At 55.1% G+C, this 26,150-nt stretch overlaps 1 protein-coding gene across 3 annotated transcripts; it reads left to right on the top strand.

Moving 5' to 3' along the window:
- LZTS3 (leucine zipper tumor suppressor family member 3) lies at nt 1–24,525 on the top strand. Of its 3 annotated transcripts, none has more exons than XM_082759191.1 (4): nt 1–90; nt 16,677–17,165; nt 18,582–19,412; nt 21,365–24,525. In XM_082759191.1, the coding sequence occupies exons 2-4, from the start codon at nt 16,716–16,718 to the stop codon at nt 22,076–22,078; spliced, it is 1,995 nt and encodes a 664-aa protein (XP_082615317.1). In that variant the 5' UTR covers nt 1–90; nt 16,677–16,715; the 3' UTR covers nt 22,079–24,525. The 3 variants fall into 3 exon arrangements, with proteins under 3 accessions (XP_082615317.1, XP_082615318.1, XP_082615316.1); XM_082759192.1 differs by lacking the exon at nt 1–90 and adding an exon at nt 9,110–11,603 and having other exon boundaries at nt 18,651–19,412; XM_082759190.1 differs by lacking the exon at nt 1–90 and adding an exon at nt 9,112–11,603.
- The last annotated feature ends 1,625 nt before the right edge of the window (nt 24,526–26,150 follow it).

Raw genomic sequence — 26,150 nt, 5'->3', positions numbered from 1 at the left:
CCCCCCCCAACGACGGCCAGGCTGGGGACACCACCAGGGACCCCCCCCCGGCGCCGCCCGGCCGCTTCCCAGCCGGCATCCCCGCCACCAGTAAGGCTCAAGGGGGGGTTACTGGGATATACTGGGGGGTGGTGGATGGGGGAAGGAGGAGGGGGGGTTCCCTGTTCGCCCCCCACCCCCAACCCCAAGTGGTTCTTTGGGGGTAAAAATGGGGAGGGGGGGGGAAAAAGGGGGGTCAACCCAAATGGCTGTGATTTGGGGGTTTTGGGGGTTTTTGGTTTTTTTTGGGGGGGCTGCGAGAGGGGTTGGGGGGGGGGAGAGAGGCTGGGGGGGGGGCACAGCTGCCTGGATCTGGCCCCCACGGGGCCCGCTTGGGGATGACAGTACCCAAAAATAGAGCCTGAAATGGGCAAATTGTGTGTTTTTGGTGTTTTTTTATTTTTTTTTTTTTTTTTGGGGGGGGGGATTTGGGTACGAACCCGCTCGCCAGTGCCTGGCAGCATCATCGGGTCGGGCGTGTGTTGGGTGGGTGTGTGCCCCCCCCCCCACTTCCCAACCCTTTGCTTTGAGACCCCAACCCCCCCAAAAATCCTTTTTTTAGGGCTTCGTTTTGGGGTGATGGAGGGGAAGGGGGGAGGTGGGGAGGGGGTGGGTTTGATGTTTGGGGGGGGGGAATATGGGATGGATGGATGGCTGGATGGAGCAGTTGCTGGGAATTATGTCATCGGCCTCGGAGCTGGGTGGCTCCGAGCAGCAGCAGGGGGGGGGGACGAGGCTGGGGGGGCACCCACCTGGCACCTCACCCCTATGGGGGTGTTTTCAAAACCCCCCCACCCCAAAAATAAAGGGTTACATCCCTGCCCTACAACCCCGCTGCAGCGCCGAGCCCCATTTGGGTGCGCTTGTGGAAATAGGGGGGGGGCGCAGAGACCCCTTTGCCAACCCCCCCATAAGCTGCTGGGTGCAAATAGGGGGACATGTGGCTGCTGGTGGCCCCCCCCCCAAGACCCTGGTCCCCTGCTGTGGGGTCGGGATGCTCGGGAGCCCGCTGAGCATCCTTTCCCTGCAAGGGGGCAGCTGGGGAAAGGAAAGGGGGGGATAAAACAGATAAAACCCGGATTGCTCCAGCAGCGGGGGTCCTCCGGGGTGCCACCGGCATTAAAATAGGGCGCAGGACCCCGGCTAGGATTTGGGGACCCTTCTGTCACCCGCTGCCCTCCCCGTGGTTTGTTTGTGTGCGGGCTGGAGCGGCCGCTAAATATAGCAGGAGCTCAGCCCGCCTGGGGAATTTATTTCCCTTACAAGCTCAGGAAAAGACCAGGCTGGGAGAAGTCGTGGGGACGCCGTGCTGCCATCCTCCCCGTGCCCCTCGTGCTGGCTTTGCGGGGACGGAGGGGATGGGGGGAAATTTGGGGATCCAAAATTCCCCCCGCTGGCTCCACGGGGCTCGGGTGGGTGGTTAAAAAGCATCACGAGGGCCACACGTGCTCCACGTGCAGGGATCCCCCCCCCCGTCCTCGAGCTAATATTTGCTGGGTCACCGGGCTGGTGGCCTAAGGAGCAACCCCACGACCCCAAATCCCAAAAAAGGGGGGAGGTTGGGAAGTGTTGGAGAGCCCGATGATGTCCCCGATGATGTCCCCGGGGGCTGCAGCCTCACCGTGGTGCGGGCATCTCCTGCCTCGCCAAAGGGCAGGTGGGGAGGGTGGTTTTCCAAAAAAAAGCAGGCAGGAATCTGGATAAATCGGGTCGTGGAAAGTTCCTGGAGGGAGCCCTGTCCCGACGGGGAGGTTTCGGTGTGAAGGGGGTGCCCCTGGAGCTGCCTCGAGGCTGGGAAGCTGTAGGATCGCCGCAGGGAAATCCCAGCCCTGCCCAGGGCTCCTGGAGAGGATCCGGCAAAGAAAGGGTGAAAAAAGAGGAGATTTCTTTTTTTCCCCTTTCTCGGCAGATCTTTCCCCATTAGTCATTCTTGTCACAGGAGCTGGCAAAACACGGTTATTATTTGAGGGATCTGAAAGGGAAATGGAGGCACGCGCCCAGGAACCGAGGTGTCCCGGCCCCGGGGGCTCCTCCGGGTCCCCCCATGGGGCTGGGGAGGTGGGAGAGGGGCCGGGAGCTCGGTTTTGGGGCCAGGTGGGTGCAGGAAAATAATTGCCCTTATAACAGGGAGCAAAGTGCCCCCCAGGACGCGGAAACCGGGTGGGACCGTGGCGATCCCCGCTGAAAATCACAACCGTGCGCCCCAAACCTCACTGCTTTTGTTGCAAAAAGTCTTTTTTTAGCGGCCGCGCTCTCCGTCCTTCTCCCACACGTGCACTGAGCTCCGCAGCAGCCACTGGGGATGGAAATATTTTGGGTTCTTCTTTGGAAAAGAGTTTTTTTGGGGGGGGAGGATAACGGGACAGCAGCTGGAGCCTCGCTGGGACGCTTTGTGCCCACGGACCCGGGAAGGCTGGCGTGGAAATCACACCTCCAACCTGGGCGAAGAAAAAACCTCTCCCAATTTCCACCAGTTGGCAGTCCGGGGGGTTATTTAATGACCCGAGCTGGACTTTTTCCTCCCCACGGATCTCCCTGGTAGCTTTCTGACCCGTCTTTCCTGATGCCCTGCACCTCTCCAGGTCCTCGCAGGTGTCCGGGAGCCCCTTTTTGCTTCGCAGGCAGCCTGGAAGCGAGCTGCTCGCCTTAAAACACGCGCTGCTCTGCGCACACACACACGGCCTCACCAATATTTATCAGCTGGAGCAACACACGGGCTCGGGAGTTGCCAAGTAACATAACAAGAGGCGCTTTTAAATAAATAGACGTGCGTCTGCGGGTGACGAATTAACCAAATCCGCTGGTATCTGGCCCAAAGACGTCTTTTCCTCTGGAAGCCCAGCGCCGGCAGCGATGGGGATGAGCTGAGCCAGGAGAAATGTGGTGCAAGGAACGGCAGGGGGACGGGGACAGGGACATGTCTGGGGAGCGGTGGGGTCCAGCTCCTCCTGTTTGCCATCAGCAGGGCCTGGAGGAGCGGGGATACCCCAAAAAGGTGAGGGTGGGGGGCACTGTGGGATGGGAACAGCCCCAAAAGTAGGCACAGAGGCAGCTCTGCCCTCAGTTCCAGCAGCTGGGCTGGCTGCTGGCTCCTTGGGGTGGCTCAGAGGGGACAGGACGGAAGGGAGAGGACGAAACCATCCCTAAAAAAACATCAGGAAGACTTCTGTCTTCCAGCAGAGCCAGGGCAAAATCATCTCACCTATGGCCAACCCCTGCTGCTGCTCCCCAGGGACACCCAGGGCTTTTTTTTCCCCCTTTTCACCCTCTCCGGAGCCTGAAGTAGCTCTTCAGTAACCATTTAAATAAAAATTAAAAAAAAAAATAAAACCCCAGCACCTCGTGCACCCCCTGGCACCGTGTCCCTGCCTCCACCACCCTCTGCCTCTTCCCCTTTTACTTCCAGGACGCCTTTTCCCCAGCTTTTTCACAGCTTTCCTCCGCCACGCCAAGCTTTCCTAATCGCTCCTGACACCTAACTTGGTTCCGATTGATCTCGCGGGCTAATTAACTGGTGGCAGCAATCGGCATTAATTCCCCAGGTCCTTCTCCTTGGGCTTCTGCTTGGGCAGGGGGGACCCTGCAGGGGTGCAGGAGGTAGGAAGGGGCAGCCCCGGCACGATTCCCTTGCAAAATTCACTGCCAGGAGCTGCCAGGAGTGATTGGGGGGTCTTGGAGACCCTTTGACCCTGCCCGTGCTGCTGAAAGCTCAGATTTGGGGCCGTAATCGTAACAGGATTCCCCTCCGAGGGCTTGCATGGTAGGGCAGGATGAAAATCCCTCCTTTCCCCATCCCAAGAGGCATTCAGTGCCACCTTTGAACCCATTCAAACCCTATTAAGCCTTTCTAATGCAAGAAGGAGACTAAAGGCAGAGACAAAAGGCTGTTCTGGAGGAGGGGAGGGATGGAAGTGGCTCCCCAAATGAACCTCTCTTCCTTTAACCCCTGGCCCTGGTTTGGTGCAGATTGGGTTAGGAACAGGGGGATCCAGGTGCCGGAGAGGGGACATCTCGTGGTGGGAATCAATGGGCAGGGTGGGACGGGGTCAGTTCCAACTCTGCAAATCATGGGAAGCTCCTCCAGGGCTTTCATTCCCCGATTTAAAATGATTTATTTCACTTCAGCAAAATATTAGGGGTTATTCATATTTTTATTGTGATAGTTCTGATATTATGCACAGGTGAACCTGTGGATCATGATTATTTGTGTGTTTTTTTTTCATATCCTTCTCCTCTCTTTTTACTTTCCTGAGACATGGCAGGGGCACTTGGTGTTTTGGGGACGAACAGCAGGGAAATTCAGCACAAAGAATAAGTGGGGGAGGGATATAAGAACAGGGCCTGTCGTACAGCCTGTGAGATATTCCCCAAATACTCTCCCAAATGTGACCTCTGTGCATTTTGCACCGGCTTTCAAGGGATTTCTGTCCCATGACCTTGTCAAGCATCCCTTCAGACCGTGGTACCCGCTGAGCATCAGCTGCATCCCATGGCAGGGAGTTCCCCAGGCTACCACAGCACGGGAAGGGTTTTCTTCCCTTTTTTTCCCTCTGATTTCTTCCTTTACCTGGCTTCTGATAATTTTTGGCTGCGGGCTTCTCCTTCCCACCCCAAAAAGGAGGCAGGGATGGACTTCTGCCTGTCCTCCTCCCGACTGCGAGCCGTCTGAAGCGGTGCCCCAGAGCCAGCAGCGCTCTTGTAAAGCCTCCCCGAGTGATTTGTCAGCGCGGATTCAGTTAAAAACCTACAGAGGAAAGCTGCTGAAAGTACAGCTGGGGTTTGCTCCCGCTGGCAGCAGCACAGGTGAGACGAGCGGCGTGGGATTGCTGTCGTCTGCTCGCAGCCCAGACAAATTAATAGGGGATGGATTCCGCCCCGAATATAGGATGTGCGAGCTCCTGACACGTGCCAGACTCCTCTGGAGCGTGTTTTGCAGGAGTTTCCCATCTTATATTCACATCTGAGGCATCACAATAAAAGCTGAGCCATAAATGCCTCAGGAGGAGGGCGATATATGACCAGTGCTTGGGGTCTGGGGCATCATTCCCCGCTTGCTCCCTTGTTCGATGATCCCCCAGGGGCAACCAGCAGCCCGTGGTGGGGCATCCCAAGGGCTGTTTGCTTTCAGGGTTATCTGCAGGGTTAATTCACCCCCGCTCTCGTAAAGCCAGCCGAAACATTTTCTCGGGGCTGTAACTAAATGAGCGAGCAAAGAGAAAAAGAAACGTGAGCAGGGACAGGGCACGAGGGCGAGGCAGGCTGGTTTTTCTCCCTGTAGGTGCAGGAACAGGGCCGTCGCCCAGGTCTCTGCGTCTTCCAGGTGGCAAATTGCAGAATTGGAAGGGAGCAGCCCCAGCCTAGGAGCCCAGGGTGGATTTGTCTCCATCTGAGGATGGTGTTGGGAACAACCCGGGGTTAGAGGGATGCACCGTGATGCTGGAGGAGCCTCTTTGGGGAGATTTGTGTAAAATTTGTTGTGTTTGCATCCGACCTGATGGTACTTTCTGGTACTCTTGGTGCGTTTCTGAGCAAATGAAAAATGGGGAGGAAACCAGAGCTGCAGCTGGCCTGTGCCTCACTTGTTCCTCCTTCCCTGCCCCAAAACTTGCTGCCGTGTCCTTCGTGCTGCTGGTCCCAGCAAGGGGTAGCCCTGTCCTGTGCTGTTCCTGGCTGCTTCGCACCCAACTGCTGCACGAGCAAGAGACAGAGCATGAAAAGGCCTCCATCAAACCAAGTCATTTGCAACCTCTGTAGCTCTTTCAAAGCCCCGTTTTCCTTTTGCAGCGGACGTGGAGGGAAGGGAGAAGTGTTCAAAGCCCGGAGCCGGTTCTGAAGTCCAAAGCCGGGCAAGCAAAAGGGTTTGTTTAATGAGACAGAGAGCTCAGCAACCCACGAGAGCAACACCTCCCTGCAAATCAGGTCATTTACTTAGCAAGCGAAAAATGGCTTCCCGAGGTCTGCAGCACAGAGGTGGAAATCAAAGAGCATTTGAAGGACTGAAAACCAGGCCCTGGCTTCGCCTCCCATCCCGCCAGGTCCCCAGCAGCCTGGCAGGCACCGAGGGAGGTGGTTAAAGCATTTCACCACCCCGTTCACGAGGATGACACTCCTCACGCAGCGCTTCAAAGCCTCAGAGCCTCTCTTTTCATGGGGACTCGGGTCAGGTGCCAGACGAAACTCCAAATTCTTTCCCAGATGGTTTAAAAAAAAAAAGAACCCATATAGCTGTGTCTAGCTCTACAGCCAATGTATATGAAGTGATAAAACCCCTGGCACATATCTTGTGCGAGCTAATTATAGGATTTGGAAGCTAATGTGATAATATTTTCTGTAGACGTGTGGTGCAGATGTAATTACTTCTCCGGAGATGCCAACCACAGATGACGCAAGATGCCCTTATGTAATCTGCTGTTATTATGCAGTTATGGAAATCTTCCCTCTCTGGCCCGTCCCCTGCTTTCTCCTCAACACCTTCTTTTTTTTTTTTTCACCTAAAAGTCTCTATGGATTATCCAGCAGGCAAGGGGTGAGGTCAATAGGGCAAGCAGTAAGCAAAAAAAGGGCATTTGGATAGAAAGCTGGCTCCTGGTGTCCCCACGCCTGTTGGGGAAGGAGCAGAAGGAGCTGGTGGCTCTGTGCCGGCCGTGCTGGCTCCATTGGGGCTGGGAGAAGCTCCCCGACCACCTGCCCGCCTGGAAGGGCTCACGTCAAAGCCAGGTCTCCCCCAGCCCTGGCATCTCCCGTGGTTTGGACGTCAGCAGACACAGGGCCACCATCTGCTCCACCAGCGTGCCGTGGAGGAGCACCAGCGGAGGGGAGCCTGCCAGAGCCTCCCTGGGATGGCAGCAGCCCCAGGAACCCACAGGGATGCCAAGGTTGTGATCGAAGGTGGCTTGAAGGTCTCCCAGGTGGCCCACAAAGTCACTTCGGACAAGGCAGAAGCGCTGCATGACCGCAGGTCTCCAGCCAAAAATGCTTTCGGATTGGAGTGACAGGACCACACGTCTCCAGCCAAAAATGCTTTCAGGCCAGAGTGATTTTTGCCTGTGCTTTTGTGCTTTTTTTTTCATGCTTTATTTCTTCAAAACACCTCCGTCCCACCGCCTTTCTCCTGTGGCAGCAGGGACACGGGTGCCTCCAGGACACGGCCTTCCTCCACCACCAACACACCTCGAAGGGGAAGCAGCCTCCCGAACCACCAGCAAACCCCACCTCGACTGCAAATATTCTGGAGGAAAGCTTGCTAAACATCCTGGAGGCAGGACACCGGGCACCCAGGCCCTTTTGGGGCCAAGAAATGGAGGCAGGGCAGGGCGCAGGGAGCCCGGATGGGGAAATTGGCCACAGACAGGCTTAAGGAAAAGAAATGAGAGCTGGCAGCTGGGGCAGGGAGGGGAGACAAAACCACTGGTCCCCACTGGGGAAACTTGTTTCCAGTCACGGTCCGGTGCCAGCCACTGCAGGGGAATTTTTCTGTAGGGCAGGGAATAGCCACGGTGCTCTGAAGACAAAGAAGCCAGCCATGGGGAAGCCGGTGGGGGGGCGGTGTTTGTTGTCATTTATTAACCACAAACTGACTCCTGCAGGGCCTTCAGTCATGGGTTTAGGTGGCATTTTAGCTCCTACTCGTCCTCCCTCAGCCAAATCCCTCTCTGTGGGCCTCAGGGCGGACACAGGGAGGCTCGGTGAGGTGACATGGCGCCCAGGCCCGGCCCCATGGCCCTGACAGGAGCTCCTTTCACCAGGACCTCTTGCTTCTCCTCCTGCTGAAGCCGAGCAGCCCCCAACTCGTGTCCAAAGAGCTTTAGTAGGATGGGGATGAAGCAACCAGACAAGGACGGAGTGGGTGGGCCAGGCACCATAAATACACGCAATTTGTACCTGATGATGATTTTGCCCTAATCTCCTCTTTTGTGAGGCCAAAAAAGCCTTCCACCCTGAGCCAGGGGGGCTGGACCGAATCCCCAAATCCCAACATGGACAGAAACAGCACGTTAGTGACCTTAGGTAGTGGAGATTTAGCAATTTATTTTGCTCCCATTAATTTTTACCAGGCCTGACCTGCTGCTTTGGGACTGAGAACAGGCCTGGGCAGCCTTTAGGAGGTTTGTTTCCTTTCTGTTGGATAACCACTCGAGGCTGGGTGCTTAAATAAGCTTCTCAGGTCTCCAAATTAGCTGGGAAACCCGACAAAACCCCATTTTCTCCAGACAGATTGACTACTGCTTGGCGGAGACCTTGTCACCATTGCCACTCCTGGGCTGTCGCGGTTGCTCAGCCGAGGCGTGAAGGACAGCATTGCTTGCCTGCACACTTCTTTTCAGCTCCTAAGTTTAAGACAAGGATCTTGGCCAGCTTTTATGTGGTTCGAGCATCCTGTGAGAGGATCAGGCTCTCCTTTCCCTACCAGAGATGTGTGTTTTTTGAAGGGCTGGTGAACAAAAAACCCCGCTGGTCTTTTCTTCCAGGAGCTGCAGGGAGGAAGGTGGCCATTTGATGTGCGTTTCTTCTGGCCTGCGAGCAGTTACGATGAGCAGGCACGGGATGGGGGTGCCATATGGCCAGGACAAGCTTTTGTGGAGCACCACGTGCTCCCCCCATGCGGCTCAGGCCTGACCTACATATACATAGCGTGGCCAAGCCACCACGCCGGAGCATCACGGCTTTCATCTCCCACAGCTGGAGATGCAGAAGCCTCCTCTGATTTACAGGAAAACCCGAGCTATGCACCGAGCTGGGGCTTGCCAGCACTGCCGAAGGTTTTTCTGCTCTGTCTTGATCCAGCACAGCCCTCTCAGGAAGAGACAGCTTATACCAGCAGGGCTGCTTCGGGCAGGAGAGGAAACCTTCTCTCTGGATGACAGGCACCAGAGTCTTTTGGCTTGTTCACGTTGCCTCCAGCTGAGCGGGCAGATGTTGGCGTGGGTTGGAGATGGAAAATGTCCCCCTTGTAACAAATGGCATCCACCCAGCTCTGCAGTGACCCCCCACTGGTCCTCGGCGGTGGCTTGGAGAAGGCCCTCTCCCATCCACGCCTCTGTGTGGGTATGGGGGAGCCTCGCACGGCCTCAATTTATTCACCTGAAGGAGCAGGAACAAGTCCTCGCAGCGGGGCAGGTGAACTTGCAGGTGCAGACAGGGCTTTCGCCGGTCTCTAGTAGTGCAAATAAACACTGGGCGTTCACAGGACATTGTTTTCCTAGGAATCCAGCCCAAGGGCTTTGGCCCAGGTTAAGCAGATTGCAGTAGTGGTGATTGTATCATTTATTTTTATTTTTTTTACCATTAAGGCTGCACTTTCTGGCATGGCACAGCCTTATTCCCCTGCCAGTAACACTCTGCCCACATGGCTCCAATTCCTGTGGTCCCTGCGAGACACCCACAAAAATCGGATGAAGAAGCGTCTCTCCAGAAACAAAGGGACGTCCTTGGATGCTCAACGCCCATGCAATAAATAGAGGGGAAGAGCTGCAAAGAAAGGCCACAGATTCAAGGAAGGCTTGCACCGAGGCACATCGAGGTGTCCACCAAGCTGCAGCCCGGCTGTAACTCACCCTGAGGACTGGAGTTACTGCACGAGATCTTCTTCCAGAGTGCAACCTGTTGGACATCAGCCTCTTACAAGTGCAGTCGGGTGCAGCTGAGGTGGGAAGCTGGATTTAAGCTGTAGTGATGCTGCTTGGAAAGCTCGGGAGGTCTCCAGCCCCACTCCACAGCCGCAGCAGGGCTGTCATCATCCCTATACCCACTTGACCTTGACATTGTCCGCCAAGGCTTGAAGACACGAGCTGAAAGCGTGTGCCAGAGCCTGGAGACCTTCATTTAGGATGTGTGGTTTCTTTTCTGCTCCTCAGGGCTTTGAAAATTTGGAAATGAGTCTGATGGAGGAGACTCATTTTCCCATTTCTGCCTTGCCACGTGCCCGAGCACATCGATGCTCTCTGCTGAGCCCAGGGGAAAAATCCTGGGTCAGTGACGTTCCTCCAGACCTCGCTGCTGCTGACGTTTTGCTCCCACTCTGGTCAGCAGAAAACCCTCAACCACTTCTGCAGCTGGGGACCTCGGAGTGCTTTGAGATCTTGAAATGACTCCAGAGGGAGTGAGATCACCCCGCCGGGGGAGCTGCTCCGAGCAAGCCGCTTGTGCGAGAAAAAGGAAAGCGAAAACAAAGGATCCGGGGAACAAAGCCTTGGGGTGGTAGTAGAGTTTGTTTTTCTTTGCCTCGAGAGGAAGAAGGCATTGAAAAGAAAGGGGGGGAGCAGAACTTTTCTTTCTGAAAAGTGATTTTTATTGTTTTCAAGGGAAGGAGAGAGAGGGGAAAGGAAAGGAAAGGAAAGGAAAGGAAAGGAAAGGAAAGGAAAGGAAAGGAAAGGAAAGGAAAGGAAAGGAAAGGAAAGGAAAGGAAAGGAAAGGAAAGGAAAGGAAAGGAAAGGAAAGGAAAGGAAAGGAAAGGAAAGGAAAGGAAAGGAAAGGAAAGGAAAGGAAAGGAAAGGAAAGGAAAAAGGGACAGAATTTACACAGAAATAATTCTCAAGCAGGAGAATTTTTCTGCAGAAGAGAAAAAAATGGCTAGGGATCCCCAGGGCTGCCTGTACTCTGTCCCTACATCTCTTTCCGAGGTGCACGCCGTGCATCCTGCTGCTGGGAGCCTCCTCTAGTGCTGCCTGAAGGAGCCTGCGCTCCTTGGGAGTCCTTGGGAGTCAAAGGGCGAAATTAAGAGGTCGAGCCTCTGTGGGGATCTGGTTCGGTCTAATTTGCTCCCCCATCGGCCTGCAGGGAGCTTGTGGAAATTGTGTGCCCGAAATGGGCTGAAAGCAGGCAGAATCTGCCAAAATCAGTGACTGGTGGGCAGCGGGAGTGCTTCATGCCCCCTGCCACAGGGCTGCCCTTTCCATTGCCTCTGCGGGATGTGCGATGGGCTGCAGGGATCACATCCCAGCATAAAGCTTTTCTAATTATTATTATTTTTAATTCGTGCGTGACTTTATCAGAGAGTTTGGGGAGAAAACGCAGCCTCTCTGGGTGCCAGACTCTGCCTCCCTCGTGCACTTCGGTGAGATTTAAAACCTGAATTAACCCAAATCTCAAAAAGCTGAGGCTGTTTCAACGCTCCCAGGCTGGAACCTCTCCCTGCGGTGGTCTCATTTCATCCACGCAGCAGGAAAGCATCAGCCCCAGGACGAGAAAGCCTCTGAAATCAGTCGGCAGAGCCAGCGGGCACCCCTTCAGAGCCCCCAGCAGCCGGCAGAACTGGGACCAGCGCCCTAAATGGTGCAGCAAGGCCCTGTTTGCACCCCAGGCACCTTTCCGTGGGAGATGCTGAGGTGCTGGGAGAGCTGCGGGGCCCTCCCTCAGTGCCAGCCTCTCGCTGCAAAGACGGAAAGAAAGAGTTAAGGCACGGCACGGGCTGCCGGAGGCCAATCAGGCAGAGCAAAGTGCGGCCGGGGTTGTTTACACCAGGTAGGATTTGGGAGTTCTGCCCGGGGCCCCGAGCAGGTGGATGATGGGCAGGGAGCCCGCAGCAGGACGGGGAGCGCAGGAGGACGGAGCCCCAGGCTCTCCAGGTAACCCCCAAGGGGTTTGGGGGGATTTTTGGGGGGCTTCTTTCCTTCTCTGTCCCCCTCTCGCAGCAGCTCGGGGTCTTTTGGGGCACTGGGACTGGCTGCAGGTGCTTTGTCCCCGAGCTGTGTTGGTGTGGGGTGGGAATTGGGGTTATTTTCTCCCCCTATAAACACCTCCCGGATCCAGCTGGCATCCACCAGCACCAGCACCTCTCTCCCCATAATTTAAAGGATACCAGCGGCCCCAAATCCCAAAGATTTGGGGTACCAGCAGGAAGCACGGCGGGGAAACAGGGGCACGTCCTGCGGGCAGGAATTGCTCCACGCCCTTGAAATTCCTTTGGGTGAGTTAATTATAAATCACGGCGTGGGCAATGGGATCCAGGCAGCATGGGGCCAGTTCGCAGCCTTTCCCCGTGGTCCTTTCCCCCCCTAAAACGTGCTTGGGACACCACAAGGAGCCCGGGGATGCTCAGGGAGATGCAGGGGGTGTCCCATTGGGGACAGCCACCCCATACCCGCTGTCGGATCTCTTCTCCCTATAGATTTGGCTGTGCCCTAGGGGCAGAGTAAAGCCCCTGGGTGCAAATGGGGCCAGCAGGAGCAGCCCCGAGACAGCCCCAGGGAGGAAAACTGATAGCGAGGGGGAAGGTGGAGCAGGCTGCACTGCTCGGGCTTTGTCGGGGCAAAACAATGGGGCCTTTATTGAGGAAGGGAGGTGGTGGGGTTGGCATGCGGTGGTGACTGGTTGGTGTACGGGGTGCCTTGGGCAGCTGGGGGACAGGGAACCGGGATGTAGGACATGGGGTGGGACATTTTGGCACCCAAAGTGTCCCTTGTGTAGCTGGGGGGACAGGGAATTGGGATGTGGGACATGGGATGGGACATTTTGGTACCCAGTGTGTCCCTTGGACAGGGAACAGGGACATGGGGTGGGACATTTTGGCACCCAACATGTCCCTTGGGTAGCTGGGAGAGAGAGAACAGGGATGTGGGACATGGGGTGGGACATTTTGGCACCCAAAGTGTCCCTCGGGTAGGTTTGGCTGCAGGGAACTGGGACATGGGACATGGGATGGGACATTTTGGCACCCCAAGTGTCCCTTGGGCAGGGAACAGGGACACGGGACGGGACATTTGGGCACCCAACGTGTCCCTTGAGCAGCTGGGGGACAGAGAACAGGGACAGGGAGTGGGACAGGGGACAGGACGCTTGGTACCCACCGTGTCCTCGCTGGTGGGACCTGTGGGGACATCCCAGGGGAGCGCTGCCACCCGCTCTGCCCCTCGGGTCCAGATGGGGATTTTGGAAGCTCCCACCCCGCCTGGGTCTTTTCATCTGGGCTCCTTTGTAGCAGGCTTATTATGTAAGGAGCTGATGAGGCCCCCCGTAATGAGAAAGTAGTTTCCCAGAATACAAAAGGCCGTAATTATCTCATTAGCAGGCGGAAAAGGGAAAGGAAATGCTTCTGAGCCACTCGCTTTTATTTCCAGGGGGACTCCAGAAAGCTCAGCCCCCGAACACGGTGACCTGCCTGCCCCGACCCCGTGTCTGGGCAGGACGGGAAGGCAAAGCAGGGCCTCACAGCTCCTAAATTGCCCATCCCGAGGGGGCTGAGGGCTTTAAATCAGGGCCGGGAGCTCAGGGGATGCTGTGGGTCCCTGCGCAGACCCCTGGTGCTCCCAGCTGCCAGGATGAAGGTGATGCCACCTTCCCTTCTCCCGAACCCAAAGGAATCCCAAACCAAATCCTATCCACGCCTCGAGCGGGGGAAAAGGGAGCTCGGCATCCTCGGGAAGGTGTTTTCCTGGCGTTGTCTTGCCTCTGGGCATGGAAAAAGCTTCTGCAGGCAGGTCCGTGTCCAGCAGGACCCTCTTCTCCTGCGGTGCTGGAAATAAAACTGGCACCCGCCAAGGCAACGTGAGAAGGGTGAGGGAGAAAAAGGGGTGCTGAGGTCGGAGGGGAGCAGAGGTGCCCCTGCCGCCTGCAGCCACGCTTCTGGAGGTGCCCTCGGCCAGTTTGGGGTCGGGGAGAGGGCCCAGCCTGTGGCAAGGGGGGAATTAGGTGGGTTTTGAGGTCCCTTCCAACCCAAAGCACCCCGTTTCTGTGGATTGATTCCCCCCCCCGGCGTGGCACGGTGCCTAGGTATGTGTCCCGAAGGCCTTTGTGACCAGAGTGTTAACAATTAACCTGCTGGGGCAGGAAGGGAGCCAGGCCTTCATAACCGAGGCTGAGTTAACCATTCAGCTGCTTATCCTCAGGCATTTTTTTCCTCTGGGCGTACCGGGAGGCGTTCGCCGGCTCCCTTGGATAAAGCCAAGCGTGCCGGCACGGGAACTGCTCCCCGGCTGGCTGTATTTACAGAAAAAGTCCCCAGAAAGCCACGAAAAAACTTGGTAAGAGGCAGCCACGGAGAGTTCACCCACCGCAGGCAAGGAAAAGGAAATCTCCCCCAAAATTTCCTGCATTAAAGGGTGGCACGAGGAGGTGGTGCGAGGTGGAGAAGGTCGGGGAGCTGCGTGCCCCCCTCCAGGCACGTGCGTTTCGCGCAGGTGCCTACCAGGAAGGCTGCTCTGCCTCGAGCCAGGCAGAGACAAAGAGAAAACCAAGCCGTTTTTCAGCTTTTGTGAGCGCACAAATGCTCGGAAATGGGAAATTAGATCAGCGTTTGTGCTGGAAGGGTTCCCTTCAACCTCCTTTGTGCCTGCAGAAAGTCCCCTGCTTCGCTTCAGCTTCGGGGAGCAGGGGGAAGGGCAGAGATGGGCGAGGGCACGAGTGGCCCTGGTGCCTCCAACGCCTGCTGCAGGTGGGATGTGACACCGGGAAGGATAAAACACCTGCAAAGGGCAGAGGATGGCGGCGTGCTTCCAAACCCAGAGCTCCCTTTGGCTTTCTGTCCATCTGGGGCCTCTCCACACCTCCCCACTTCTCGCCTCGGGGGTCTCTTCCATTCCCAGCCGCGCTCGGAGGGGATTTCTCTTCACTTCTTCACCTAAAAAAGGGGGTTAAGGGGTGAAATGCTGGAAAAACCAAACTGCTTTGCCTCCCTGCTCTGTGCCGAGGAGATCTGGGGCGCACGGAGCTAACCGGGTTAAGGGAGCTCAGTTTCTGTTTCTCCCTGGGGGGCAGGTGAAAGTCAAAATTCTTTGCAAAGCAAAAAAAAAAAAGCAGCTCAGGAGGCCACAGGAGACGGGCTCCAGCCCTGCCAAAAAGCAGATGCCGATGCTCCAGCTTTAATTTGCTCATGCAGCCTCAGAAGAGCTGCGTCCCCGGCCAAAAATGTGATGTTACAGGTGCAGGGATATAAGGGCAAATATAAGGGCAAGGAGAACAGCCCTGAGTGCCCAAAGGAGGAGAAATTGGGCACGGGGCCACCAGGAGACATGGATGGGGCTCGGGTTCCTCATCCAGAAGCCTTGGTGGGATTCCTCACCTCGGCCTCGCTCAAAACCCGATTTCACAGCTCACCTAAGGGATGAGGAGGGCAAAAACTGGCTAAGAAAAACTAAAGTGGGAGTTGCTGTTGCTCCCCCCCCCAAAAAAACACATCCCTTTTTGGCAAACGGAGCTGAACTGCCAGGGATCTGTTGGCACTTCTGGAATCTCCTTGAAAACATATTTGGAATGCCTGTCCGTATGCTCAGCTTATCAGATCCTGGGTTTACAGTAAACACGAGCTAATAGCCAACGTTTTCAGACTATTTTCTTGGATGGTTTCCAGCTAAAAGGGGAAAGAAAAAAAAAAAAAAGCCAAAAAAAAAAAAAAAAAAGGTCCATTTTCAGATTTTATCCCTGTGGAGCAGTTTGGATCCTGCATCGTGAGACCAGCCCCGGGATGCTCAGGCCACATTTGGGACAGGGCAGAGCTCTACAAGATCGGGGCACTGGAAAAGGGGATTTTTTTAAAAAAATCCCTGTTTTAACCTTTTTTTAAAAAAAGAAAAACCTCATGAGATAACACATCAGAGGGGAAGAAGGAAGGGAAATCCTAGAGACACCTTCACCTCCTGCATGATCCCCACGCTCTGCTCCAGCTCAGCTCAACGCCGAGCAGCTTCCCCACAACTTTTTGTCTTATGGGATCATCCCACCTCTGCCGTTTTGGGAAAACCTATTGGTTTTTGTTGTATTTTTCTGTAACTTTCAGAATGGATTTCAAGAAGGGGCCTGATTTGTGTGGGAAGTGATGAATTGTACCTTGCCTCTGCACCGGTAGCTGTGGACCTTGACCACGGCCGTTGTTAATGAGTTCAGCCTGCTGTTAATGAGTTCAGCCCGTTGTTAATGAGTTCGGCCCCAGTGCAACCACCGGTACTCGGGGAATTTCCCCCAAACACAGATGTTTCAGGGGTTCACAGCGCTTGGTTCCCTATAAAGCCAGGACTGAAGTCACAGGACAGGAGTTTGAGGCTGAGATGGAGCTGGGGAGAGCCCCCAGTCACGTGAGGACTGGTCCCAGTGGAAGAGGAAAGGAAATCTGTGGTTGGGACCAGGTGAAAACCAGGCATTATAACCACTGCCTGCACGTTCCCCACTTCCCATGTTCTAGTTTTGGCCAGCGCAAGGCACGGCCTAGTTAGAATAAAAGAATAAAACGCAGTAGGGGAATAAATCTTTGCAAGAAAGCTTAGAATGGCACCCGGAGGAGAATATTTTGTTTAAAAGGGAGCTGTGCAGCTCCACGGGGCGGGGAGAAATGGCAAATGTGTTGGTTGAGCCCTGCTGAACCATCCCCACAGGAGGGAGCAACGGTGTCTGGGCCTACAGATGGACCCTGGCTGGACACCTGCCTTACCAAGTCGTTCAAATCTTGGAAAAAATGATAGAAATAAGCTGCAAACAGGCGGGTGCAGAGCTGTGCTGGCTCTAACCCCCACAACCCCTCCCCTGAAAGCACCAACCCTCGGTTGAAGCGTAAGAGCAGCTTTTTCGTGCCGCCACGAGCGGGATTTGGGTCCCGGAGAGGAGGACACCCCAACATCTGCTCCTTCCCTTGCCCCGAGACTTACTTCAGAGGGTTAAAAGGCACCTTTTGCACCTTTACTAGCTCTTTACTTCTTTTTTTTTTCCCCCAGTGCCACTGACCTGTGCCTCCGCCTCGCCACTGCGCTGCCATGGCCACGCTAGAGGCACTGCCCATCCTCAGTGACCCGACGCACCCCAGCCCGGAGAATTTGCACAGTTTCTCTCCCCGGCCGTCCCAACCCTTCTCACGAAGCACCATGGGCAGCGTGGGCAGCGGGGTGGCCAACGAGCAGGAATTTGCCATGAAGAGCGTGGGGACCCGCACGCAGAGCGGCGGGCGGCCGGCGGAAAGCTCCCGCAACGGGTACCCCGGCCGGGAGCTCTCCAACCGCTACTCGGGCGAGGAGAAGGCGTACAAGTCAGAGAAGGTCTCCAACGCCCTCTACATCAACGGCGACCTGCGCAAGAGCGAGAAGGTGAAGGTGGACATCTGCGGGAACGTGGCCGCCAACAACGAGAAGAACTTGCCGCCTCCTCCCCAGTACCGAGAGCCCGGCAACCCACCAAAGATATTGCCAATCTCCGGCAAGCTGGAGCAGGTGAGAAGCTCCCCCCCGGAGCAGCCGGGTGGACCTGGCACGTCTCGAAAAGCGTTGGTGAGGAAGGTCGGGCTGTGGTGTCAGCCTGACACCCTGCAAGTTTTACCGTGCGGATATTTTAATGTTTATTGGCAGATAATATCATGGTTTCTTTCGTGGGGGACGGTGGCTCTTGAGGAAGGCAAGAGCATGGTGATGAGTCTTTCACGCTTCCAGCTCGTCTAAGTCTTTCAAAGCGATGCTTCCAGTTCATCTCAGGCTGCGTTGAAGTCATCCAACCTCCCCAAAATGCTGTGCCTACCTCTCCTGTTGATGGGGAGAGAGCTGGAATTGGCTCTGGTTTCGGTAGGCCCAGCATCTGAGTCACGCTTTTATGTTTTAGGCCATTTATGGACAAAACATAAATGTTTCTGTCCATAAAAAAAAACATTTTTATGTGTTTATGTTACAGCCCACTGCCACAAAAAGGTGTCACTCGAGAGAATTTTCAAGCCCCAACTCCCCCTGGTGAGGGGTGATCTGACAAGGTTGCAAACTACCCCCGTAAACGTTGTCAGCCACCCCAGCACAGCCCTCACGGCTCGTATTGGCTTGGGGGAGCAAACACCCAGGCCTGGAGGAGCCCCAAAGCCCACGATGGTTGATGCAGCCGCTGCTCTGCTCCAGCAAACCCCATAATTCATGCCCCGGGGAGGCTGCCAGCAGCAGTATTATTTCTGCAGCCTTTGGTGGCCCTGTCTCCTGGGCCATTAACCCGGTGGCCCCCGTAGTCTGTCTCGATTTTTGGTCTCCAGCCTTGCATGTTGACCAGGATTCATTCCCGCTGTTTCTCCTGGAAGGCGTTTTCAACAGATCTCTGCTAATACAAGGTTCATTTTCACCCGATGCCCACTCCCCCAGCTGGGGACGCTCAGTCCCCTATTGAGGTCAATTTTGTTTCGGTAGGCGCATTGATGGGGAGAGGAATGTGCAAGACTTCAGAGGTTTTAAAATCCTCTCTAAATCCTTTGCAGCCACAGCTGATTCTCCCCCAGCACTGTGTCTGGCTGCTGGAAACACCAAATTTGAAATAAAGAGCAGCCTCAGCGTGTTACTTGCCCGGCAATGGCTGTGGCCACGGCTCCCTACTCCTGTGCACACAGTATTCTAGGAAAAATCATGCAGATTTGGGGCACGTCAAGATTTATTTATTTTTTCCCAACTGGGGCAAGGGAAAATAAAGTGTTAACCTACAAGTTAACTCACGGGTCCCCTGTGTTAAATCCCAAATAGCCCCAGGGGGTATGAAGGCTGAGGAATATGGAGCTGGCTGGAAATGGCTCAGCTCCAGCAGCCCGGCCTGTGCTGATGTCTCTTTTGTGTGTCGTTACCGAAGTTCCTGCTGTCTTTGATGCGTGGTCCTTTTTCCTTTTGCAGAGCAATGAGCCCTTAGTTAGACCCTCAGCCTTTAAACCCGTAGTCCCTAAAAACTTCCATTCCATGCAGAACCTCTGCCCGCCGCAGAGCAACGGGGTGACAGAGAACAGAAAGAGCTTGAACCACGCCAACAGCAATAGCCCGTCCGCCCCCAAAAGTGGACTCGACAAGCCCGGCCTTAACAGGACTACAAACCAAGTGGGAGGCCTTTCGGATTCGGGCCGTAACTCGTTAACCAGCCTGCCCACCTACGGGACGGGCTACAGCCAGCACGTGGGCCCGATGAGCGCCTCGACCAGCCACATCAACCGCATCGGCACCACCTACGTGGACAAGACCATCGTGGGATACAACGGGATATCTACCTCAGACAGCGGGCGCTCGTCGAGCAAGAGCACCTCCTCGTTCAACAGACTGAACCATCTCAACGAAACGATGCCTTTCCACTCGCCTTCCACGGACGATATCATCCAAGACCTGGAAGACCGGCTGTGGGAGAAGGAGCAGGAGGTCCTGCAGATGAGGAGGAACTTGGACAAGAGCGAGGCAGCCATCTTCCAGGTGTTCGAGGAGAAGCAGAAGATCTGGGAGAGGGAGATGGAGGACCTGAGGCAAAACTACGCCAACAAACTGCAGCAGGTCTCCAAAAAGGCGCAGCGGGCTCAGCAGGCCTTGCAGCTCCAGATCTTCAAGCTGCAGCAGGAGAAAAAAAAACTCCAGGACGACATGGGGCAGCTCCTCCAACAGCGCGAGGAGCTGGAGAAGAAATTTGTGGCTTTCAAGAAGGAGCAGGCTGAGTTTCTCCCAAAGATTGAGGAGACCAAGTGGGAGGTAAGTGGACCTGGGAGAGGTTTTCTTGGAGGGCTCTGATGACCCAAAACACCTCCATTTGCCCCAAATGCACCCCACAGATGAAGGCTGTGGGTCGGTGGCCTAGAGAAAACACGACACTTCGGTCACCTCTACGTTTGTCTGAGCTCCAAACCTGTGGTTTTCAATTAAACTGAGTATTTTTGGTGCGTGCACATCCTGTGCTGGTTAATAATTAGGCTTCACGGCCAGGTCACTTCCACGTGGGACATCCCAACGCAATTTCAGTGAATGCAGGTCTCCCCGTGCAGCTCTTTGTGCCTCTCCAAATTGGGTCTAAGCCTATTTTAATTAAATTCTTCTAACGTCTGCGTTTGGGCAAACCTTGAAACCGCTTTTCAAATATTTGATTTATTTTTTTTTTCTTACTTAAGATATAAAGCAAGTGAGCTAAGAGTGATACCGATAGCCAAGTTTACCTCATGCTTTCCATTGTAACGTGCTGTTTTCAGTTGCTAATAAGTTTATCTCCCTCAAAAGGCTGAAAGGCAAATTCCTCTTTCTAGGTCTCGCCTATTTTTTTTTCTTCTGTTTCTATTTTTAGATCGTTTTTTTATCAAACTGTGTTTGTATAGCCAGTGCTAACATGTTTTTTTTTTCAGCTTGATCATGTGAAGAATTTTAATCCTTCCACAGACTGGCTAGAAACTTTAAATTTATTAAGGCTGCACGGGCGAAAAGTAGCTCTCGAATCAAGAAGCCCCTATTCTGGTAATCCTGATGGAAAATCAATGAAACTGGGATTAATTAGGCTCTGAAACGTGCTATTTGCAGATTTTTGGCTGAGCTTATTAGAGGCTTGCTGTAAAATCTCGGCGAGTTGCCTCCCGGAGAAAGCGGGGTGCATTGCCCCTCTGTTGGCCAGCTGCTCTGCCCAGGTCTTTTTTGTGCCTTCCCACAAGTTGGGTCTGGAAAATTCCCTGATTTTACACTGATAAAACCAAAAATGGGCTTTTGATTATTTATTATAAGGAGGCAGGATTCAGCTGGTGGATCAAGACCCCTAAAATCTGTAGACGCCTAAACTTGGCTGAGCTGCTCCCCGTGCTCTGCAGACTGTGTTGCCCAGATCTGCAAAACACACACATACAGACCTAAATTTAAGAGTTTTAATCTGACAATTGAGTCTTTCCCAAGCCGTTCCTCATCGTGCGTTTCTCTGCCTTTTGGGAGAAGCCAGCCCGCGGAGAGCACTTTGAGTAAATCCACGGTTGGGCTTGTGCAGCTTTTCAGCAAGGCATTAACGACGTGGCTGTAATTACAGCCCAAGCAGCACGATGTCGTTCTGCATCTGCTGCAGACAAGTGCTGGCGGGGATGTGGGAGCTCATTTAGCTCCGGGAGCTCCAGGAGAGCCGGTGCTGGTGCTTGTAGGTACCTCTCCTGGCTCTTCAGCTGCTCGTGGTGGGCACTGGGCCATCCTGATTGCTGAGTTTCAAGGTTTTGCTCAACGTTATGCACTATGATGCGTTTTTAGAGTTCCCTTCCAACATCTCAGTCCACGTTTGGTGGACTAAGCAGAACTAGGGGAGCGTCATAGTGAACTGTGCCACCTCCACAACGCATTTACACGCTGCAGCAAGGGTATTTCCACGGGGCGTTTACCCAGGACTCCTGTGGCTTGTGGTTAGGTGAGGATGATGAATGAAGGGAGAGAAACACCAGCACTCACCCCAGCTCTTTGGTTAGCTCCCTCTGGGAACGGCACCAGGTCCCCGAGAGCCAAATCTCCCCCACAAACATAGGGCCAACCTCTAGGACTTTGGTTTGGGTCCCGGTGAGGGCTGGAGCTTGGTGTTGGAGCAGTTGCTGGCCGTCCTCTCTGCTACCTGAGCCTCTTGCCAACACGGGGCCGTGCAGGGGGCGGTGGCTCCTCGCTGCTTTCCTTTTCCCTCACGGCTTTTCTCCCCGCAGGTGTGCCAGAAGGCGGGGGAGATCTCCCTGCTCAAGCAGCAGCTGAAGGATTCCCAGGCAGACGTCTCCCAGAAGCTGAACGAGATCGTGGGGCTGCGGACGCAGCTCAAGGAAGGCAAGAACTTCCTGCGGGAGAAAGAGGAGCAGATCCTCACCCTGAAGGACTCCTACAGCTCCAAGAGCGTCAACCTGGAGATCTGCGAGAGCGAGCTGCAGCGCAAGATGAGCGAGGTGCAGGTGCTGAGGGAAAAACTGAACCACTGTGAGATGGAGGTCTCCGGACTCAAGCGGACGCTTGCCAGCATGGGACCTCCGGCGGGGTCTTTCGGAGGGGAGCTGGCAGAGAAGCTGCGGGACCCCCTGGCCTGCGAGAGCGACGAAGCCAAGATGCAGAGGCAGAGCGAGGACAGCGTGGGCGCGCTGCGGAAGGAGGTGGAGAGGCTGCAGACGGAGCTGAAGCTGGAGCGGCAGCAGCGGGAGCAGCAGGTGCTGGACTTCGAGGAGGAGCGGCGCACGTGGCAGGAAGAGAAGGAGAAGGTCATCAAGTACCAGAAGCAGCTGCAGCTCAACTACGTGGAGATGTACCAGAAGAACCAGCTCCTGGAGCACAAGGTGAACGAGATGAACACGAAGGCCACCAGCCCCCCGCACACCGAGGAGAAAAAACCGTGGACTCCCTCCAGACTCGAGCGAATAGAGTCCACCGAGATCTGAGGTGGGACCGAGACGATGCCCAGGTTTTGTTATTTTATTTTATTTTTTTTTTTTAACTGCTGTGCATGTACTACCTACTCAAGCCAGTGATCTTCCGAAGGATAGCGCGATACCGTCGGAGCGGCGTGAGTCCGCCCACGCCGAGCTCCCTCACCCTTCCTCTGTTCTTCTGTGCTCTGTAGGTAAACTAACTGTGGATGTGCGTTGGTTTTCGATCGATAATGCGACATCTTCCGTTTGGTTTGGGTTTTTTTTTGTTTGTTTGTTGTTTTTTTTTTTCCTAGTACAGCTGGTGAGGGTCAGTTGGCTCTTTTGTAATCTGCCGTGACTGTTACTTCGCTAGAGGCTGCCATCCCCTCTCCTGCAATTCGCAAAATTGGTCGGTTGTTTTGGAGGGCTGCGTTTGGTTCCTTTGGTTTTCGAAGCATTTTATATGCAGCAAAAGAGTTCAAAGTGGCAGGTTGTTGTGTTTTTTTGTTTGGTTGTTTTTTTTTTTCAGGGCAATTTTAGCCACATTGGCTAACGGAGCAAAGCTCTCGGGCTCCTGAGCAAACTCACTGTTCCGCGTCAAGTATCTCGTCTAGACAATGGTCTTCGTGAAGTCAGGAGGAGACTGGCCCCTGATTTCAGTGAAACCAGACATCTCTCTGCCCGGTGACTCCCTCCTGCAGCCCGTGGCTACCAGGCCTGTAGGAGGTTAGGATGTCCTGGAGCACCAGGACGAGCCTGTCCTGGTAACAGAAGCCACCGAGGGATGGTTGCCCAGCAGGAGCTTCTGTCGACACATGCTGCGTTTTCATTTCCTTGTCTCTTCCTTCTGCATTTCTGCTTCACCTCCTGGGTCGTGACCAGCCCTGGGAGCAGAAAAACCCTCCCACCTCTGCCTTGATCCCCCCTGTTCTTACCTATATCCAAGCTGGCTACAGCAAGAAGAAAAAAAAAAAACCTTGAGATCTTGAGATCTAAGCCAGTTCCCCTTCTCAACAGCCCTCTTAGTCCCCACAATCAGTGGAACGAGGTTTGGGGAAGCCTCCAACCCCGTGGGATGTTTATGCAAGCAGAAGCTTTCGCAGCTTGCCCAGCAATTTGTGCAAACCCATCCCCAAACGAGAGATGCTTCGGTGCTTTCTCTCCGCCCAGGGTGTTGTTACACAAGGCGATGCTTCAGGTCGTGCAGGTGCTTGTGCCCCGGCCGAAAAATAACCAAATCCCACGTGCACGCTCCCTGAAAACGATGCGGGCATCAAACACCAGCATTCAGCTTTAAAATTGGGGGCGAAGCGGGCCTGGTTCTCCCTTGCACGGATGCTTTTTTAACAAAATGCTGCGCTGGGGGGATTTGTGCTGACTGGGCAGCAGCCAGGGGATCGGTGCAAGCGGGAATTTGGGCTCTTTGCCCTGGAGAGCAGCTAGAACAAAGCCAGAATTAGCATCTCGGGACGCTCTTCACCTTCCAAGTTCCCTTCTCTCTCCTCTCCCCATCACCAGGTCTGACCTGGGGGGGATCAGACAGCGCCGCGGGGAGCTCCAGGCTGGCCAAAGAGGCCGAGCAGGAGAAAGGAGACTCCAGTCGGTCCCACCAACCTCCAGCCAAGCTCAACAGACAACATTTCGGGGAGGAACTGCTGGTAGCTGGCGGGGATCCCTGGAGCTGCAGCAAATAAGTGATGTGGGAGGAGATCAGGGCATTTCCAGACCCTGGTGGAGGGCACCTGGGTTCTCCCACGGCTTCTGCCTGTGCCTCGGGAGCTGAAGGAGGAAAATTGGTGCCAGCCAGCAGCAGGCAGTGCCATGCTGAGGGCAGGGATGGGCTGGGCAAGCAAGGACCTGGCAGAAGGTCGTTGGAGTTGAACGGGGCAGGTCCTCAGCCCCCAGCCCAGCCCTGCTCTTTGCTTCAGCATTTCAGAGCCCAAAACCCCAGTCAGGGTCTGAGAGGCACAGCTCTGGGCAGGCAGATCCCAGGGCTTCCTCCGCTCCACACAGCGGGCTTCTAGATGGGGCCGACCGCCCCACGGGGTCGGGATTGGAGATGTGGTGTCTTGTGCTGCTTTCTGTGCCTCTCTTCGGAGAAACCTGCGCTGTCTTCCAGCCCCGAGCAGCTGAGGGGGAGCTGTGCTTGTCAAGGGCTTTGCAGTCCTTGGGCAAAAGGGTGAAGCATCAAGAAATTGTGAGGTGCTTTGTTCTGGATGCCTGTCGCAGGATGATTTTGAGGCCACCACACAAAAAGCAAGCAGACCATCAGCAGTGAGAGCCCAGGCTACAAGATGGGCTTCTTTCAGTGACCGTCCCACCTCTTGCCCCTCTTAGCTCTCCAAAAATCCACGGGCAGGAGGAGCAGGGGCTCGCCTGCCCTCCCCACACACCCAGATCCCCGCAGCAGCAGTCAGCCAAGCCCTGCAGCGCGTCAGGTTTGCTCTGACAGCTTTTTTCCCAGATCTTTTTCCTTTTTTTTTTTTTTTTTTGCAGTGGTGCCAGGAGTGAGTGCGTCCTGATAGACCCAGCGAAACCTGCAGGCGTCGGGTTTGGCTGACTGCTGAACAGCCCAGGTGCCAGGCTGGCATTTTTAATTCAGAGAATGGCCGAGGAGGCTCACGTCTTGTCCTTCTGTGAGGTTAATAAAATCTTTCTGTCCCGTGAAACTCACCCGAGAGTTTGGGCTTGGCCACATCCCAGCTGTCCTCTCCACCTCTGCTCACCCAGCCCCGGAGCTGAGGGGATTCTGCTCCTGGCTGAGATGTAATTCTGCAAGTCCTGGTGCAGCCTCAAAGCCTCGCACGTCTTTAGGGCCAGATGTGCTGGGATCCACGGGGTTGGGGCCAATACGACCCGAGACCTGTGGAAGAGAGAGCGGTGGGAAGACCTGGAGCACCTCTGTGTGTGCTCGATGCCACCCCCGAGCCCTGTCCACGGGCAGGACCAACCCACCCCGCTCCTGCCCCTTCGCTGTGGCACTTTACAGCTCGCTCCAGCACGACCAAAGATCTCCAAAAGGCTCCAGACTGCGTGCCTGGAGCTGCCTCCCTTCCTTTTCACCAAGTTTCCCTGCTGGAGATCTGCTCCCCACATTGCCCGCATCCTTCCTGCCCCTCTGCATCAGCTCTCAAGCCTCTTGCTTCTTGTTGGAGGACATCCCCACGGCCTGCAATCCCTTGAGATCGCCGTGTGGGGCTTCACACCGTCATAAATACACCCAGACAGCTGCTGGGGGGGGTTCCCAGCCCTTCTACCCCTGCAAAAACAGGGGTGTGAGGGCTGGGATTGTCCCTGCTCACACAGCTCCCGTGCCTCCTGGTCCCTGCAGGGCACCAAGGCATTGGGATCACATCTAGCTGGTTTCAGGCTTCCCAATAGGATGCAGCCGCCAGCAAAACCAGAGCTGAGCCTCTGCACTTTCGGGATAAGCTTCTTCCTAGGTTCACCCAACGAAGGGGATCGCGTCGGATCTGGAGCAACCCCCGGCACGCAGGGTTGTGCGTTCGGGGCTCTCCTCCAGATCTGTTTTCTCAGGCAGAAAGCCTCTGCTTTCTGTCACGAAGCAATAGGTTTTTCTAGCGAGATTTAAAAGGGACTTCCCAACTCCGGTACCTGCAGGCAAGCCAACGTTGCTTTGAATACCTTCGTAACTCTGGCTCTGGGCTCTCCTCTGTCAGAAAGGGATGTGAGGCCAGCTCTGGCTCCAAATAACCACCAATGATTTGAGTTTGGTGGTGCCCATGTGTCCAGAGAGCCTGGAGGTGCCCAGGTGCAGCATGCAGGCAGTCTGTGTCCCCGGGACCTGTGCTCCATCCTCCTTTGGTGCCCATCCCGGGACTGTCACTGCCTGCCCGCAGCGGGTCTCCTCCACCAGCTCACTGCCACCGGGTCCCCAGGGGTGCCTGAGCTCGTAAAGTCACATTTGGTGACAGCCAGGCACCCACGGGAGACCGAGAAGCCCTCCTGGAGGAGAAGGTGCCCGTGGTGGCACGTGGGTGCCCTTCCAGTGGCCAAAGGGAACAAATGTGCCCAGAGGGAGCTCCACGACCGGTGCCAAAATGCTGCACAACCCCAGACGTGTCTATGCAGTCTTTTTCCA

Source organism: Aythya marila, assembly GCF_965140915.1.
Source record: "Aythya marila genome assembly, chromosome: 4".
Classification (NCBI taxonomy): domain Eukaryota; kingdom Metazoa; phylum Chordata; class Aves; order Anseriformes; family Anatidae; genus Aythya; species Aythya marila.
This window is presented reverse-complemented; position numbering and strand designations above follow the sequence as displayed.